Source organism: Drosophila hydei, unplaced genomic scaffold (genome assembly GCF_003285905.1).
Source record: "Drosophila hydei strain 15085-1641.00,03,60 unplaced genomic scaffold, DhydRS2 tig00000001-arrow-pilon, whole genome shotgun sequence".
Classification (NCBI taxonomy): Eukaryota; Metazoa; Arthropoda; class Insecta; order Diptera; family Drosophilidae; genus Drosophila; species Drosophila hydei.
In genome coordinates, this window is record NW_022045643.1 from 13,475,418 (window position 1) to 13,487,530 (window position 12,113).

The 12,113-nt window shown below is 41.7% G+C and overlaps 2 protein-coding genes across 2 annotated transcripts; both read right to left on the reverse strand.

The window, feature by feature from the left end:
• Positions 1-7,416: 7,416 nt before the first annotated feature.
• Positions 7,417-9,329, reverse strand: LOC111597512 (glutamate transporter polyphemus). The gene is made up of 6 exons (XM_023312281.2): positions 9,168-9,329; positions 9,048-9,092; positions 8,833-8,983; positions 8,306-8,779; positions 8,064-8,242; positions 7,417-7,988 (listed from the first exon to the last, which is right to left on the reverse strand). Exons 1-6 carry the CDS (start codon positions 9,176-9,178, stop codon positions 7,472-7,474), a joined length of 1,377 nt encoding a protein of 458 aa, XP_023168049.2. The 5' UTR covers positions 9,179-9,329; the 3' UTR covers positions 7,417-7,471.
• A 121-nt stretch (positions 9,330-9,450) lies between these two features.
• Positions 9,451-11,432, reverse strand: LOC111597573 (proton-coupled amino acid transporter-like protein CG1139). The gene is made up of 9 exons (XM_023312372.2): positions 11,317-11,432; positions 11,176-11,229; positions 10,972-11,122; positions 10,797-10,918; positions 10,515-10,741; positions 10,323-10,453; positions 10,098-10,273; positions 9,604-10,037; positions 9,451-9,506 (listed from the first exon to the last, which is right to left on the reverse strand). Exons 1-9 carry the CDS (start codon positions 11,430-11,432, stop codon positions 9,451-9,453), a joined length of 1,467 nt encoding a protein of 488 aa, XP_023168140.2.
• Positions 11,433-12,113: the final 681 nt, after the last annotated feature.

Consider the following 12,113-nt stretch of genomic DNA (forward strand, 5'->3'; position numbering starts at 1 on the left):
AGCTCTAATAGATGCTGAGATCCACGCGTTCACACATACGGACAGACGGACAGACGGACGGCCGGACGGACTAACGGACTGACCGACGGACAGTCCTCAATCGACTCGGCTTGTCGTCCTGATCAAGAATATATATACTTTATGGGGTCTGCCACGCCTCCTTCTGCCTGTTACATACATTTGCACAAAACCATTATACCCTGATTTCCCATTTTCAATGGGATCAGGGTATAAAAATGACTGCCCAGATGTGTCACTGGGAACCCCAATTCCGAATGCCTCTAAAGTCAGCCCACAAAATGCAAAACCGAATTTTTAAAAATTGTATGGGATCAAACCATCTTGAATTCAGGCTAAAGTCGTCGCCAATCATCCTGTATAGAATACATCTCTAGAGATCTGCACGGCACGGTCTCACTTCACTAAAATTCAGATCTTGCGATTCCAACAGTCGCAGAACTCATTGCGCGACATACCTCTAGATACGCAGATAGATTGACAAAGCATCCAAGCCAGCTCGAATCTAATCCGGCTACTCTACTATGTGAGTTTACATAATACAATGGTTGTAAGACACAGAATTTACTCTTTTGGCTTTGAGTTGAAACATAATCAGTCATCAACAAACCGATTTAGGCCTTAACTAATTTACCTATGAAAACATTACGACCGATTAAGTAGGACTACATTATATTGTTATATTGGACAAATCGGTTAATTGGTTAATTATATTCAAGTTAAATTATTTTATTGTCATATGGCTATCAAACAATTTCATATAATTTGTTATTTGCCCTTAATTTGTACTGGAGATTAAGAAGGGTCAATTATTGCCAATATGTTATATTCTGCTCACATATCTATATAAATGTGAGCATTCCCATGGCTTATCCTATTTGTAATTGTTCCCAAACGCCCTCTAATTTATTGGACCTTGGGAATGTTTCCCAAAACTTAGCTATCACCTTCGCTCTGTTGACATTTCCCAGAGGCTAGTGACAAGAGATTTGCCACACATGTGTATTTGCAGTAAGCGTAAACAAGCGGAGCACTTGATAGCGAGTGATAAGGAGTCGACTGCCAAACCGCAACGACAACAACAGTTGCCATATTTTGCAACAATTTTTAGCGCTTTCCCACGCTTCTTTATGTTGTTCGGAAGGGCGAGCAGAGAACTAAGAGCTAAGAAATCAAATTAACATGTGATATAAAGTGCTGAAAAACGAAACGAAACGCTGATAAGATATTTATTCAGGTGCTGTAGACTGTGTGTTTTTATTTTGTATTCCTCTCGTAATCACCCACAAAACTGTTGGCAAAAAGGCGAGTGGGCTACAAAATAACAACAAAAAAAAGAAATACAAGAAAAGGGAAATGTGCAAACGCAATTTAGGTCCGAGTAACTGAAAACTGAACCGTGAGAAAATTACACCCACAGATAACACACAGAGGCACACACACACACACAGACCTACAGCAAGAACTCATATATCGCTGCTTTATAGCCGCTGTATCCATCAAATACTTATGCGATAAGCGTTTTGCATGTGACGCAACATACAGTTGTGTGTATGTGTGTATGTGTGTATGTATGTGTGTGTGCAATTGAAATATTGTTGTTTACCAATGTTCAAGGCAGCCAGCAATCGAAAAAGAGTTTAAAGTTCGTGCACAGTCAAAAATTGTATCTGACAGATACACACGCGGGCAACTCCTTTACTGCTGCTGCTTGATTTTGGTTATTACTCGATAAACAGCACGCAGCGTGTGAATTTTGAAAGCCAATCAGACTTCGTTGCCATACTGATTGAACAAACGCAACGAGAGCTATAGCTGTGCGTATATCTTATGGATACTCGCGGCGTTTGGTGTCCGTTTAGCCAATGGTCATCAGCTTGGATTGGACGCATCATTGAGGATATTTCAGCGCCGGTGCGTAAATCACCTAAGAGATGTGTGCACAACCTTTGAACCGGCAGATTTAACGGCATAAGCGGCCAGCTGCATCAATTGGCGGTAGTCGGAAATTCATTTGGGCTTTAACTACTATTAATATGCAATTGATGTTTGACTGCTGGCCAAAAAGCGTACCGATTCGGTACGTTACAGTTGAGCAGGCTAGATGCACACAGGTTTCTGGCTGATCGATGCACAGATAAATGCATTTTATTGGCTGCTTTTGCCGCTGCCCACTGCAAGTCCAAGACCGAGTCTCTATCTCTCTCGCTCTTCTATATAGCTGTTTAGCTGTTTAGCTTTATGCTGGCAGCTTAATGTCAGGTGCACAATGTTGGGCCATGTTTATTGGGATTACTTAGTTGCTAAGAATTATGACCAATTTGTCGGGTTCAACGAGATGCGACAGCAGTTGCAGCCAGCACCAGGGACATTCACGAATATCCGCAACGAAACGCCTTTCAAGTCAATTGCATGCAAATGCAGTTAGTTGAAGTCAAGAGCCGCCGCGTCCTCGGTCCGTAGAAGGCGTTGTGTCTCGCGCACTTATTTTGCGTACATTTTTGGTAAACAAAATTAAAGCCTTAAACAGATAATGCGCTATCAAAAGCAGACAGTGGGACCCTGCTCTGGCCAGGCATTCAATGCAAATCTCACACTCTCGCCCAGGTGCTGGTCGTCGGCTGACGTCTGGCGAGTTAATAGAAAATTTATAATGCCGGGCGTGCCATAAATCGCAACATACACCCACATGTGTCGTATGTCAACGTTGCGATAGGTAGGCAGGCAGGCAGGCGAACGTGTGGGAAAAAGTTGTAATTTGCAGTTGACAAATACGCAAATACGCTTTCGGCCCCGCACTCAACTCGCAAAAATTAACTCATATTGCAACCAAGCAGGCAATTCGAAGCTGCAGCTCGAGTCGACTCAATGATTTATGTGCACAGTGCTGCCTACGAAAATGTGTAGCAGCAACAGCAAAAGCAACAGCAACAGCAACAGCAACAGCACCAGCAACCTCAACAGCAGTTGCTGTTCCTTCAGCAGCAAGAAGCAACTACTCGCTACTACGATCTGGTGAACAATGGCATTGGGGCAGTGGGAGCTGCTAGATGGTGGCTCACTAATCTTTAGTCTCAGTCTTCTGTTTTTTTTTCTTTCTTTTTTGCCTACCTGCTGCCGTGTTGGCGTTGTTACTGCTCCTATTCCCGCTGTTGCTTTAGTTGCGCCGCAGGCTGCAATTGTCTGCTTAAAAGCGTTCATTCTGTCCACAATGAAGCCACATAACTTGGCCGCAGTTACTGCCAGCCCAGCCACTCAGACAGCCAGAGTTACCCCACATTCTCCTCTCCTAAATTGCGCCCATGGCTTCGATGTGATGATTTATTGCGGCTGCGCCTGCAGCGACCTCCATCCTTTGCTCACCGATGTCTAATGTCCAGATTCACAGTACGGTAGCCGCTGTTCACTTGGATGCGTTGCCATCTTGCAGCTTTGTTGTTGCTGTTGCCATGAATTGAAACTTTATTTAATAAGTTGATGTTATTTGTTAACCGCACTAAAGGTGCGCTGCTGAATTATATTGCTCCTGGCACAGCCACACTACGCAGCCATTCTAATGCACTCATGGGCTGGCAGTAACATGGCCAAGTGCCTGACTATAAATTACATGAGCAAGTTGTGCTAAGGCGTGGGTACAGCGATTTACTGCATTAAATTGCAGTTTAAGCAGATTCCAAAATACTCCAGAGCATCCAATATGCTTTTCAAAGTGGCTCAAGTCGATTACCATATCTGGCTGGTAAAATATATTCACATAAAGTGCCCAAAACTGCAATGGTTGGATGTAATGATATCTGAGCAAACAATTGTTGTAGGCAGAGCTTTGCAAGAGAGTTATGTAAATAAACCTTTCGTATTAAACGAAATAATGAATTTGTATTAAATACGATTTATTTTATTTCTTTTAAAATGAAGAAGAGGAAGGTAAACGAGTTGTAACTATCATTATAACTAACTTGTATCATTAAATATATTTAAGGTTATTTCTATATATCCTGAGGAGGATACAGACTAGGTATGTAAATGAGAAATACCAATGATGTGGGCATATAATCCGAGAATCCAAATGCAACGCTTAGAGGAAGAAGACAGCTTCGTGGGTATTTGCTAATGAAGAATGTGGGCTATACTTACAAGTTACAAAGAAAGAGAAAAAGGCCATAAATTATGTATAATAAATTTCGGTGCACCAGCAATACAACTAAAAGAAACTTGTAAACTACTTAGTTAATATTCTAACCATTTTAATGGGGATAGTTTATACAAAAATTGGGACACGATTTTCTCATAGTTTTTGGTATTTTCAAACTGGCATGGTCCTGTCTAAGTCTTAACTATATTCTCTATAATAAGCTGCTTAGAAAGTCCTTTGACCCATTTGTAATCGGCGTGCAGTGCTGCCCGCATTACGCTATAAAATGTTACTCTTTTAATGCTCTGTGTCAATGAATCGTATTAGAAAGTAGACGAAGACATCGGCTTTAATCTGAGCCGCTGCATCTGGACAAACACTTTCTGACAAATTGCTGATAAATAAACCTCAAATGCGAGAGATTTGCAATAATGCCTTTCTAATTTCATGCGTCTCCGTATATGCCGCCATAGAAGGCACCTTCTAGCGGGCATGCAAAGCACAGAAAAACAAAAAAATAACAAATAAAAATTGCGAAAAGCGCTTCGATTGGTGCCTGCTGGCATGGCGCCTCTACAAGCTGCACAGTTTTAAACATTTTCCACACGTAATGCGAAAGTTTGAATCATTTGTCCACTGTGCACAGTGCGGCAACGGGCCATTTTCATTTAAAATTCTTGTCACAGACATGTAATTGCAACGCGCCATCGACTACGGCCTACCAACTCCCGACTCCCGACTCCCGATTGCTGCCAAACGGATCTATATTGCAATTGGCCGGGCCTATTGACAATGCGTTTGTCAGCAACAGAAACAGCGCCAGCAGCAGCAGCAGCAGCAGCAGCTCTGGGCTGCTTGTTGCCTCTGGCGCTGTGTTGACACAGATAAGTGCGTGGCGGTGGCGTCGGCTGCGATAAGTAGCGTTTATGCATTAATTTTTGCCTCAAAGTGGCATTATTTATTACGCATTAATGCGCTGAATTAACGTTTATTTAATTAATATTAATGCTGGTGCAGCAGTTGTAGCTTGTTGCTGTAGCAGCAGTTGCTGCAACACAGTTGTCAGTTGCTGTTGTTGCTGCTGCTACTTAGGCTGACATTTTGTCTATGTATTTTGGGCAGCAAGGCAATTAAAGGTACCGCTAACAGGCAATGCCTGTCCAGGCACTCATTCAGTCATTCAGGCAGTCAGTCAGTCAGTCAGCAATTGTCAGTTGTTGCTAGACAACATGTTGCTGACATACCTCACAACCATGTTGCTGGGCTGCAAATTTGGTACAGCGATTGCTTTGGGCATCGACATCTCTGTGTCTGAGCCCCTACAACTGGCCCGAGGTTCCCTGGAAAACTTGTCGCCAGTATACATTTTTGACATTCGCCGGCATTGTGAAGCCGCAGCCGTAGTTACTGTCGCAGCGCACTGCACGGGTCAAGGCCTTGGGGGCAGCCAAATTAACAGTCGACTTGTGTTTATCCTATAGTCAACAAACGAATGCCGCTGACCGTTAAATTGTGCAAATATTTGTACAGAAATCGAAAGTAAAGTCGCCCGGCAAATAAATATGTAACCAATAACTCACAAGTTTTTGAACGAATTTTTGATAAATCAATATTTATATTAAGTCAGGCGATAGATAACGGCTGCATCGATGTTTGTAATCCATCAGTGTCGGGGGTGGACGACGGTCGTCGGTCGGCGGTCGGCGGTCGACGTTCAGTTCTAGACGTGGTCAATACTAGCGCTGTTACATTGGTCGCAATAAACTTTATAATTTATGGACCAATCAGCCGCGGATCGCACGCACTAAAACAAGTGAAAAATCATAGTCCAAACACATAATGCATCAGTGGAGATCAGAGAGCCAGGCAATTTATAGGATGGCCATGCCAATAGACACCGCACAGCGGGTTGTCAAATCGAAGAGCGACTGTGACGGTAACAGAGACTCCAACATGGTACAGGAACTGCTAGCTGGGATGCCCGTGCAGGCTCTCCCAGCCAATTGATTTATACAAACGGCAAAGCAACGGAACACAAATTGGCTAGCTCTGGCACTGCAGATCGAGCCGGGGCAGGGTCTGCGGCCGGGGCTGGAGTTGGGGTTGGGGGTCCTCGAAATGATTTGTTGCACTGCGCTGCAATCGTCGCATACGCAGAACTTTTGCCAGTTGCGCTGTTTAACCTTTTGAACTTGCCACATGGGTGGAGTTGCACGTGTGGCAGATTTCAACGGAAATCATTAGCTAAAGATCAGCGGCAGCTGCTGCCTGCCTAACTGGCTGAATCGCTGACATTGCTTTCGGTTTGCATGCGGATTGCGTAGCTAATTAGTACCATAAACGCTATACACACACACACACATACACTCAGCTCAATCCCCCAGTGCGAGCCATGTTGGAGTTGCTTAAAGCCCAGCGGATTGAACGGAAAGTGATATGCAGGCGTTGGCAAAAAATGTTTGGCCGGTCAACAACAGAAGAAACAACAACAGAAGAAACAACAACACCACCACCGCCAACAACAACAACAACAACAACAACAACAACAACAACAACAACAACAATAACAATAGCAAGAGCAACAACTACAAACAGATGTCGCCTGTCGCCCGTTTGACCATTTAGGTTATGTTGGAATCCAACACCAGTTTATCAAGCGACGACCCAAACAATAAATTACGCAATTCAAACGCTCAACTGCAGTCCATCAATGGCATAATGAGGCAAGCGGCGGGCCGCCCCAGCAGCAGCAACAGCGGTCCCAGCGCAGATGCATTACCATATCGGCATAAATTCCGGAGCATCGTTAAGTGGGCCTGAAGACGACTGCCAGACAAACAGGCTGTGCTGCTGCCACTGCTGCTGCTGCTGAGTAGCTGTAGCTGCAGTTGCAAGCAGGTTGCCTGTCGCATGCCACATGCCACAAGCCACAGTACGTCAGGCAACCCAGTGTGCCACCTAGTGACGGAATCAGCGCCGATGCCAATGCCGACAACGCTATCGATAATGGCTGGCTATGAAACCATTGGGCCTATTCGACAGTAAGAGCAGACTTGTAGTTGACCTATCAGCTCTCGATTTATTTTGCATGCCAAACGAACTTCCAGTATATAGAGATATTAGAGCAAGTTTGGAAGTGGCTGTGAATGCCAAGGCAAACTTATTTTCATGCCTGACGCGTGCCTGTACAGGTCTCACCGTGTGTGCTTTATATACATTTGAATAATGGATTTCTAGTTTCTATATACTTTATAATGCACTTGAAATTCATACATATATATTTTCTACAATGCTCCAATTTACAAGATTAAGAAGTAATAATTAAAGGTAATACTTTCCAAGCATCCGTTGATCACCATTAGAAGCGGAAGGTGTTGTAATTGCAACGGTTTCCGGTACATCGGATTCCACTACGTTTTTTTTGCCCCCATACTCCGCAACCATGTCCTTGATGGCTGTATAAGTTCCGTATACAAGTATAAGTAATCCTATAAAAATCATCATTATATCCTTAATTAGTCTCCACCTGAGCTTTCCATACGAAGAGCCATACAAGAGGCAAAGCTCAATACAACATGGAAAAATTATATTGAGAAGGGATATGGAAAATGCACCAACCAGTGCAAGCATTGGACCCAAATTAGGAAAAGCAATTGCATTAATTGTACACAGAAGCACGAACAGAATGCGTACTATATATTCAATCATATGTGGATTCTTCGGATTATGGTTCTGTGCTATGAATTGATTGCACACAATATCGATGACAACATAACCACTCAAAGGATACGTAAAGAACACGGAAATTGCAATGAAAAGTTTGATAACCTGGGCAAGACTGCAATAAATGTGTATGGACGGACATACATACATATATTAGACCACAAATATTGCCTTTAAAAAGAGTACTCACATTTCATCAGTAGGCATATTTAATGTAACACTAGCCTCTAGTTCGCTGCCATAGCGCCAATATCCAAGGAATCCAAATAAGATATATGTTGCCGCCACAAACACAGCAGCGCGAGTCAGAACACCATTCCAGCCTAGATAAGCGGCTGGTTTCGACATTTTCTGCTCAATAGCAAGCATCTACGAAAATACGGTAGGCATTCTAGAGGCAAATCAATAGATATATATTTGACAAGTACTTACCACGCCCACTGACGAAGTGGCAAACAAGAGAATGCCCAAGAACAAAGGCAGCTGATGGTTAAAAATTACCATTGTATCAATAGGCGGTAAACCTCTGAAATAATAGTACAAGATACATGCAAATCCAGTGTACATCAAAACGTTTGCAATCATATTTGTGGGTACCAAATACTTTAACTGCCGCAGTAAAAAAAGAGGTATTGACAAGATTCCTACAATCGCACAAGAAAGCCTGATATCCAACTCCGATAAATAATAATCAACTACTTGCTTCACATTTACGCTTACAAACACGATATAAACTACGCAAACACCATAGTGAGAAAACATCAAAATACCATTCACTAAATGTCCAGCAAATTTTGAAGTACATTGGCAGCTTTTTGGTCCTACACTAAGAGCATATTTCATGGTCTGTGGAAAGGTCATATAACCCACCATATTTCGTCGACTTGACTCTACCATACACATAATCTGAAGAAGAGCCTTATTTAACACCAATGTTTTTACAAATATTCCCCGCTTACCAAAAGCTGCATTCCATAGATTAAAAGTCCTGTGACCAATATCGTCAGTATAATACCACCGGCAAGTCCCGCGTAGAAAAAGGCAAGCGGCAAGGCCAAACAACCAGTGCCAACAACGCACTTTAACAGCGAAATCAATGCATCAGAATTGCTGTGGAACAGCTCGATAAGCTGCATTGGATCTATATATATATACATATATGGAATAGACTTACGTAAGTGGTGAGTCCACCTCCCTAGCCGCATACGGATCAAATTTACTGTCAATGGGTTAAATGTCAATAGAAACAGTTTATAGTTAATCCAACGATTGATTCAATGAGATAAGCACATACCTTTCTGCCATTTGAAATTTATCAAAACTAATGCAACAAACTGCCGCTCAACGCCAAATAAAACTTATTGCAGAATGTACAATTATAAATACATGTTTACGTATAATTTTACTAAAACTTACAATGTTACCTTATTACCAAAAATTATTGAATGACGAATGAAAGGAAAAAACTTAAAAACGAATATCAAAAACTGATAAGTGTCTGCTAACGTACTAAGATCACAAATAAATCATAGACATCTCTATATATCTTGAGTGGGAACATTTTTCTTATAGAATAATCACTTCTCTCCTATTTGGTAGGGCAGTGAACCTTCCTCCCTTACATAATATATATCTTAATATTCCCAAATAACTTAAAAATTTATGAAATATATTGCAAAATATTGCTAACATAAATTAATAAAAATTTCAATGTTTCAAATGAAAAGAACTTAAAAAATATAAAATGCGATTGTCATATTTTTCCTTGATGGCTGTCACTGAGACCATGGTGCCAGCAATGCCTCCGCACAAACCTACAGCAATGAATAACAAAGAACGCCAAAGTCGAATTTTCAGGGGACCATATCCTTCACTATAGCAGACGCATATATTGATAATGCCTGGATAAATAAGGACCAATTGGGACAGGCAGAACGAGCCCACAAGCGAGTGTAGTAGGCCAAAATCTGGAAAGGCAATGGCGCACAGAACGGAGCCCACAACCATGGCCATACGCACCAGATATTCTATCAACAGTGCGGCACTTTCCATGAGCTTGGGTGCCATGTAGCCGCGCCAGATAATCTCGATAGTTACGTAGCCTTGTAGAGCATAGCTACAAAATATGGCCATAATAAATAAGGTGGTTCCACATTTGGAGAGGCTGTTGAAGATTTACTAAGTAGGGATATTGGCAAGTCAGGCATTGCGAGTATTCGTTTACGTTTCATTGGGTAGATTCTTAAGAATGTATGTTGCAGTATCGTCTCCGTACTTCCAGTAGCCCAAGAAACCAAAGACTGTATAAAACACAATTACAATAAACATGGCCCGGTTCAGTATACCATACGTGCCCAAATAGTTTTCTGGCTTTCTCATGTTTCGTTGCAGTTGGATTATCTAATAAAAATCAGGCTGAATTTTGCAAGAATATAATAGTCGAACTTACCACGCCTATCGACGGAGCTGAAAACATAATGGTGCCGAAGAACAACGGAAACTGGGAAAAATTTTGTAGAGGTTTGCGGTCATCCAGATTGGGCAAATCGATTAATAAATAGGTTACGATAATTCCAATACCTGAAAGGTAGAACATACTTAGCACGTGCTCAGTCAATTAAATCTGATCTCTGAAACCTACCAACGATCATAAAAAGGTTTGAGATGACGGCCAATGGCACCAGGTATTTGAGGTTGCGTATAAGGAAGGTTAGCATTAGTGGCAGCGTCATAAGAGCAATATAAATGCGCACATCGATGGGTGGCAGATAATCATCGCCCAATTCCTTGATATTCTTGCCAATAAACACGACGTACACGACATCCACGCCAAAGTGATAAATGCACAGAAAAGCATCCACCTGTCGCCTATTAATTATATGATTTTTTAATTATATATTGATTTTGGGGAACAGCGACTTACGCGAAATATTTGTTCAGAGGCCTGAGCCAAGAAGGTCCGTTCGAAATAGCCAAATGCATTGCCTCGCTGTAGGTGAGCATTGTCATTTTATAGCGCTTCCCAGTCATGCTGATGTCATTGAGCTGTGGCTAAATTATGTAGAAAGTATAGGAACACACATCTATTTAAACACTACCAACACATGCATAGCATATAGTATAAACGTGGGAATTAGCATTGAGCCCACCAGGCCCAGTACCCAGCCCGAATTATAGTAGGCTCTGGGCAAAGCCAGAACACCAGTGCCAAAAGTACATTTGATCAAATTTACAAACGCCTCCGTGTCACTATGTAATAGATGCTGATTTAGATGATAAAATTGATAATATTTAATTCTTACGTCAATTGATTCTGAGCATTGGGATGAAATTGCGGATTGTTGTAGGCAACCGATCTGAAGTATAAGACGCAATACTGAACTGGTTAGCAATCGAAATATTTGCAAGTACCACAATATATAGAGTGACTCAACCATACTTACCCCAAGTTTGCCTTAAGAAAATGGAAGAACTCAGGAGTATATCTAAAATTGCTCTCTGCTTTCTCGCTAATTTGCGAATTCAAACGCTGACGGCTGGGATTCATCTTTGGTAACATCTTGTGATATAAATAAATTAGGTTTTATAAACACATATCTCTTTAAAAAGACTATATTGACTTGTATGTGTTTTTTCTATATATTTTCAGAGCCAACTTTGCTGCAAATTATGTGAATAGTTCAGCGAATAGAAGATAAAGTCAAGAGGTTATTATAGAAGAGCGCACAGTTCGCACTCTTAATAAAATTGTTAAATGCAGAGTGGCATAGATAAAGGATATATATGGAGAATACTAGACATGAGTAAACAATTTTTTTTATATATTTATAAATAATTTGTAGGTTCATCTTTCTATATATATATGAGCTCAGCTTAAAAAGCTTTGAGCAATTTTTTTGCTTGAATTTTTATATAGGGCAATCCCTATTCAGAGCTTTCAAGAGAATTTTCAATTCAATGGCAAAATATTAGCATGGCCTAAAGCAGGGATCCATTCCAGGAAATTAAGCACACCAGCAAGAGGTAGAGAAGAAGCGTCTGCTGTGTGGGCGTTTAAAGCCTGGCAAAATGGACTGGTCATAAAAACAGGCCAAGACCTCGGTCTGACAGGACTTTGGAATTTGTTCGTGGCTGCTTCTGCTACCTAAATTATGCAGCAGCCGCTGGCAGTCGAAGCGGCAAGCCGGCCAGGCGGTGAGTCGGCAATGATCCAACTGGAGCTACAGGCACGCCTTGTTCC